The sequence below is a fragment of the Sphaeroforma arctica genome (genome assembly GCF_001186125.1).
Source record: "Sphaeroforma arctica JP610 unplaced genomic scaffold supercont1.356, whole genome shotgun sequence".
NCBI classification, from domain to species: domain Eukaryota; class Ichthyosporea; order Ichthyophonida; genus Sphaeroforma; species Sphaeroforma arctica.
In genome coordinates this window covers 10,179-17,800 of record NW_014040202.1, presented here as the reverse complement: position 1 = coordinate 17,800, position 7,622 = coordinate 10,179, and the positions used below count along the sequence as shown (strand labels likewise).

Sequence of the window (7,622 nt, the reverse complement as noted above, 5' to 3'; positions counted from 1 at the left end):
AACCAAACCAAAGCAAACCACAGGTTGAACATAATGCCATCATTAGCTACAAGGCAATACGCTGAGTGTGAGTGAACAAACCAAAGCAAAGCAAAGCAATGCAAACCACAGGTTGAACATAATACCACCATTGGCTACAAGGCAATATGCTGAGTGTGAGTGAACAAAGCAAAGCAAAGCAAAGCAAAACTAACCACAGGTTGAATATAATGCCGATACCATCAATAGTTACAAGACCTATCGGAAGAGTACAGGTGTTTGTATTTTCCCGAGGAAAGAGAGGTCAGTGAACGCAAGAACAAGTGCACACACACTCGGGATATCGTTCACACAATAGTACAAACAGTTACCGAAACACGTGATCTCCATGACTTGGGATTATAGTTCCTTGTAGGTAGGCGTAATGCAGACAGGCAAGATCCATAACGTTAATGGAAACGTATACACACACACCTCTACGACAAAACTGTGCGCGACAGGGCCACATAGCACACACACAGAATGAGACTACGCGGGACATTAAACGCAGCACCAACTGACGAGCGAATGGCAGCCCACCGACTGCAACACGGGCGACTGTCTTAGCTCGGCTGTGCGAAACGACAGCCATACACTGCCGGAGCAGATGATCAGGAACAGCTAGATAGGACACAGGCACAAACAGCTAGATAAGACACAGGCACAAACAGCTAGATAAGACACAGGCACAAACAGCTAGATAAGACACAGGCACAAACAGCTAGATAAGACACAGGCACAAACAGCTAGATAATACACTGGCACAAACAGCTAGATAAGACACAGGCACAAACAGCTAGATAAAACACTCAGGCACGCACAGCTGAACAAACACACAGACACGCACAGCGGAACACACACACAGGCACACACAGACACATACCTTTTTGTGCAGTTGCTTGGATGAGCGTACTCCTCCGAGTGCGAAGGTCAGATTGCGCCCAAAGATGATCGCCTGTGTCAACAATCCTAGGGCTGAGTATATTCCTGTGTGTTGGGGGCAGAGGTGATTATTACACCCCACAACGAATGAATGCAGGCAGCCCCGATAGATGTACTCGGGATATTGGGTGCAGATAAGCCCTATGAAACGGCCGCAAGGTGCATTTAGCGGGCACATAGGGCGCTTGACGAAGCATGGGTTAAAGATATGGATCAGTGGGTGTACGAGAGAAGTAGCAACACATCTCAGACACACACTCCATCTGCATGATACGGTTAGTAACGTTGGGTATGGTTTATACTGAAACATTGTTCCGCACGGGGCCAGGTGAAATAGGACCGTCTTGTAGGCAAATAGGACAATCATTTAGGCCAAATAGGTCAGCCCCACAGGTAGAATAAGGCAGTCTTTTAGGTTAAATAGGTATAGGTCAGTCCTATAGGTAGAACGGGATCCCCTTAGGTGAAATACTACCGTCTTGTAGGTAAATAGGACAGTCCGTTAGGTGAAATAGGACAGTTATATAGGTAAAATGGGACAGTCCCTGTAGGTAGAAAAAGACACTCCTTCAGGGGACAGACGGGGCCATCATGCACGAAAATAGGGCAAACGCCTAGTCATTCGGGCACACATAACTGGTACCCGTAACATGCGGCTACAAACCCAACTCAAACCCAATAACTCAGAACATGAATAAACAACGAACACCACCAACACACAGCGGGCATCAACTGAACCAGCAGCAGCACCCCTCAGCACAGACGGTTGCCAGCAAGAAAAAAGTAGGTATCATTCAACGTTACTAAGCACAGACTCGCATAGGGATAGGTGATAGGTGAGCTAGAGACACTTTCACCACACATATATACAACTCATAGCACTGCGGCAATGATACACCTACCTACATAACCCCCACCCTGACACTTCATCACACAGTGCTCCACGGGTACACCTACCTAGATAACCCCATGTCCCATAACCCTGGAAGGTTGCATCAGGGCGACCCATCTCATTCGACGTCCACACAGTGAGCCACAGATCAGTCAACACTTGGAACACCTGCGCGTGGGTGTGCAACCAGAAGGCACAGTAATGTGCGACAGAGTGCAACATGAGTACTTTGAACCACCGTACACACGTGTAGTACTTGTCGTTCGTAGGTATCGATTTCCTTTGAACCACCGTACACACGTGTAGTACTTGTGCGTTCGTAGGTATCGATTTCCTTTGAACCACCGTACACACGTGTAGTACTTGTGCGTTCGTAGGTATCGATTTCCTTTGAACCACCGTACACGCGTGTAGAACCTGTGCGTTCGTAGGTATCGATTTCCTTTGAACCACCGTACACACGTGTTGTACTTGTGCATTAGTAGGTAGGTATCGATTTCAAACCGGTGCATATGTTCTTATCATCTTACTTGCGCGGACTCTACTTGTATGCACATTCGCCGCAGATTTGGCAGGTTTCGCTATACAATAACGGCTAAACCCTAAAACCCTGGTACTGCTGAACATACATGGTAGGCGTAAAAGAGCTTACCTGACCACTGGTGATGAGCGTGAGGATAGCCACCACAAACAGAACACCTCCGGCGCACAGCAGCCACGACCAGTACACCTACAGACAGTGAATGGAGAACAGGGATGGGATGAGGGTGGTATATACTGTGCTGGAGTGTCAAACCCTAAACCCAAATGCGGTGCGTGTAGACGTTCGTATGGGCTTATAGTGCGGGAGCAGACAAAGTGTTAGACCCTAAACCCTAAACTCTAGTACGGTGCATGCAGACGTTTTTATGTGCCTATAGTGTGGGAGCAAACAAAGTGTTAAACCCTAAACCCTAATACGGTGCATGTAGACGTTTGTATGTCCCACCAGTGCCAAAACAGACGAAGTGTAGCGCCTACGAGCATGTGCACGACGCCCAAGGTTCAAAGCGTTTACCACTAGATAAAGGTGCGCAGGACGAATCTAAATGTTTTTTATAAACGCATACGAGTGACCTCTGCCTAAGGTCAAGGAGATAGATTAGCAAGCCATGGATAAATCCAGGACATGTATACATATCAATTGCTAAGGTGAGAGAGACTATAAACGCTATACATGAACCATAACACTACATATAAATGCTATACATGAACCATTGCACTACATATAAATGCTATGCATGAACCATAACACTACATATAACCAGTTGGCAATATGAGTGAGAGCTAACTCTCCGATGGCGCTAACGGCTATGGAACGATCTACACTGACGCGTTCGTAATGTTGCTTCGACTCGTACATAAGTGTAATGTAGGGTACCCAAAAATATCCCACCAATGCGATGGCAAGCGATAGACACACAAGTATCATGCGTGCAACTGTTGATATATATACTCGGGACATTTGCACCCAAAAACTTACACCCAGGTGCACCACGCCTGCCTGGCGGTCTTCCTCGCCAATCAACTGCTTCCCATCTGCGACGGGGCAGGTGGCCACCTACAGTAGTGCGTGCACAGGTCAGTTGAGTCTTTGAGTGTCGTTGTATTGATCTGTGCTCTAATCACCGAAGTAGTTTGGGCCTTTGAGTGTCTCGGTGATTAGAGTAGAGAGTAATACAGAGAGTAGTATGCAGATGTGAGCAACGGTATCTGCAGCAAGCCTCGACGGACGCGTATTGCGGTAGGGAGTATAGGCACACAGAGCTACCTGTAGTGAGACACATAGGCGCACGCCAGCTGCAACTATTCACACACAAGGCACGCACACAGAGACAGTATTTTAATCAACACACCAGCAACAACCACAGCAGGCACAAACACACACTACGGAATCACACGCCAGCTGCAACTATTCAAGTACAACGCACGCACACAGAGACAGTATATTCATAAGCACACCAGCAGCAACCACAGCAGGCGCAAACACACACCCTCACACACAGGGCAAGCTAAGCACCAACATGAACGCCAACTGTCACTACTCGCTTGAGCATATTCCGCTCCAAACACCATATTTTAACCAACCGGCGCATGAATAATACACAGCTCCAAACATCGTATCTTAACCAACCGGCGCATGAACAATACACACAGAGACCCTCGCACAATGCAAGCACCAACATGAACGCCAACTGTCACTACTCGCTTGAGCATATTCCGCTCCAAACATTCTATTTTAACCAACCGGCGCATGAAAAATACACAGCTCCAAACATCGTATCTTAACCAACCGGCGCATGAACAATACACACAGAGACCCTCGCACAATGCAAGCGCCGTCGACCATACCGATGCTCTGTGTAGCTGTACGCAAACAACTGAAAACAACTTACACTGCTCTTTCTATACATAAACAACTCAAGGCAGCATAGACTGTTCTTCTCATACGCAAACAACTCAAGACAGCTTACACTGTTCTTCCTATACATAAACAACTCAAGGCAGCTTACACTGTTCTTCCCATACGCAAACAACTCAAGGCAGCTTACATTGTTCTTCCCACACGCAAACAACTCAAGGCAGCTTACACTGTTCTTCCTAGCCCCAGCTGAGGCGTCTGCTGGGTTGACGGATCGTAGCGAGTCTGAGTCATTGAACGCCTCGCCCTGTTTCTGCGGTTCTTTGTCTTCATTGGCGTGGCCATAGACATCCAACAGTTTACGCATCTCCCCGTCTTCATTACTGACCAGCTGGTCAAACGTCCCTGTGTAATAAGCCCCGCGTGTGAGTGTCTGGTGCGAATGTGCATTTACGTGCGGGTGCAGTTTCCGCCGCTGACAGGTTAGACAACCATGGACGGAGAGATAAGGCGACAAGGATCCGAGAGTGCGTGTAATGGGACGGTTTGGTACGCATCGGGAGTGATAGCCATGATCATAGGTGAGTGTGTATGGTGTGTTGTAGGTGTGTGCGAATGTGAGGAGTGATAGCCTTGATCATAGGTGAGTCTGTATGGTGTGTTGTAGGTGTGTGCGAACGTGTATGTGCCTTGTGGAGGCGGACACACGCGCCGAGATCCAACGAGGCCTATGAGTTGCGATGTAACGCCTGCAGCCGAATACCACACGCGCGCACAGGCCATGGCACAGACCCATGCGGTCAATCCCACTGTGAGCCAAACACAGTACCAATGGCAGACCTCCTGCCCCGCCAGGCTAGAGACTACAATGGAATACATACACGCTGCATATGTCTCGATTGTTTGGGACGTATGTGGAAGTCCAGAAACCGGGTTTGAGGACAGAAGGTCCTGCACTTAACACCTAGCAACGGAGCACATATGCTTATGCGACAGCGCCCGCCTGGAACACACACGCTCAGCCTACCCACACCACACCACATGACACACTCAACTCGGTGATGGTGTTGTTCTTATACACACACACTCGACCCATGCGGAGTACAGACTCATACCCTACCCACACCACTGACACACCCAACTCAGCGATGGTGTTGTTCTTAAACACACACACGCGATCACAGTGCGGCAGCACGTGTAGCTGGTTGGTGACCAGCACACGTGTCTTGCCGGCCATCTGCTGGACTATAGCCTTCTCAAACATGTGCTTGCCCACGTGCGCATCCACGGCACTTAGCGGATCATCGAGCAGGACTATATCCGCCTGTACAGAGTGATTGAGACTGTCGGTGATGGGTATGTATAATTGTAGTATGTTGTGTGATTGGTAGCGTGAGGGGCTTGCTTGGGGGAGAGGGTTGGGGATGTGTGGCGCGAAGCACAAGCACAAGCTGAAGCAGAAGCACAGGCACAGGTCCATCCGAGTACTAGAGAACGATTGAAACGGTATATAGAGAGATACTCAGAGCATGCCCTTTAAACTGGCTGAACCAATGTACTACACTCTGCAGCCCTGCCGATCGGTACAGACAGCCCCGTCAATCGCCACGGCTACTCGTTCTAGCGCTAATGAATGCTCCTGTGAATGGTTAAGTCCTACACACTCCATAGGCGATACTAAATATAACAAATACAATCACCCACCCTTGTCATAAAAATAATCACCCTCCTCCCCTCTCCCCAACCCCAAACCACACACACACACACACACACACACACACACACACTCATGTCATCGTGAACCTGAACACCAATCTGGCAGTTCCCCAGTGCCACCTACATCGTTGTATACGGCCCTTGCCACACTGATGCGCTGTTTCTGGCCCCCACTCAGATTGATGCCTCTCTCGCCAATCTCCACTTGATCACCCCCTGAGAGAATCTCAAGGTCTCGCCTCAACGCACAGCTCTCGATAGTCTGCACGTACGATACGCACACGCATATGATAGGTATAAGTATATCAAGAAGTATATATAGGCTTTTATATCGCAGAGAGGTATGCATACGAAGCCCTATATACCATGGGGCGAATCTATGAGATTTGGTACTCGGTGAGTGTTGTGACCGATACCGATCCACCGCTCCCTCAAGGGATGTGTAGCAGACCCAGGTACGGCAGAAACCACGACATGCTTACTAGCACCAGTGTCAAGAATCATTTTATCACTTGGTATGATCAAAGCACCACCACCTAGCAGCGCGAACATAACACACCTGTATGCTTACACAGAGCCTAAGAGTAACCTCCGTCTTTTCTCAGCGTTACCACTGAGCTACACAAAACCTTTGGGCCGTAAACGAGCACGGACATGCACGGGAGAGAAGTACAGCATATGCGGTGCATGCCCGCGCGTGGTGTGTATATACAGAGTCATTAGTAGCCACAATAATTTTAAAACCCAACAGAGACTCATAGCTACATCCAGTGCATCTGGTGTATACAGTACTACGAGATATGACACAAATCTCTGCCAGCGCTGGTCTGGTGCATCTGGACGCGTGTGCTTGCACCCGTACGCTACCAGTCCATAGCCACACCTGATCATAGCGCTCCTGGTTGAAGTCTTTCCCAAACACCACATTGTCTTTGAGGGTGCCGTTGAGTATCCATGCTTGCTGCGCCGCGTATGCCACACTCCTGCGATAGTACGTATGTGAAACGAAGGACTTGAGAATAGATAGGTATATTTAACCGCTTCACACAGATCCTCACTAAAGTGTACCACCTCCGCTGCCAGATTACCGACGGTTGACCTAGTGTAGCTGGAGGTTGAATGATGGCATAGCTTGTACCTTCGACTAAACCTTGTGCGTATGATCGTTTCTCCGCATCCGTTTGTACTCACTCATACAACCTTAGTCAAATATGCCATGTGCCTTAGGCAACTCACCAGGACAGACGTGTTGCCTCAGATGTGACCACATCTGCTATCGATCCCACCCTTTAAACTAACTATGCACACCCAACGAGGAAAGGAAGCTCAGCACAAAACAAAACAAAACAAAACAGTACAAAACGTCAATACTACGACTTCCAAGCCTGGATACATACCCGTTAACGTACACATCGCCATCTGCACACGTCATGTCACCAATCAACGCCGCAAGGAACGATGACTTGCCACTGCCCACAGCCCCCACCACCGCAAACAGCTCACCCGGCTGTATCTGCACATTCAACGCACGCAGCTCAAAGCCATGCTGTGTGCGGTTGGTGGGCTCAAACTTGCTGACTATACTGTCCTGTCAGGATAGGGATGTTCCCGGGGGAGGATGGGGTACGCCGTGAGGATGATTTAATTGAAGTG

At 48.8% G+C, this 7,622-nt stretch overlaps 1 protein-coding gene across 1 annotated transcript in view; it reads right to left on the bottom strand.

Moving 5' to 3' along the window:
* Window positions 1–5,271: 5,271 nt before the first annotated feature.
* The window catches only part of SARC_05531 (hypothetical protein), a gene marked incomplete at both ends in the record, with an annotated part of 5,262 nt that continues 2,911 nt past the window's right edge, over window positions 5,272–7,622 (bottom strand). The window contains 4 exons of the mRNA XM_014300600.1: window positions 5,272–5,577; window positions 6,094–6,231; window positions 6,853–6,952; window positions 7,367–7,557. Coding sequence (XP_014156075.1) covers window positions 5,272–5,577; window positions 6,094–6,231; window positions 6,853–6,952; window positions 7,367–7,557 — 735 coding nt within the window. The remainder of the gene's footprint in view (window positions 5,578–6,093; window positions 6,232–6,852; window positions 6,953–7,366; window positions 7,558–7,622) is intronic.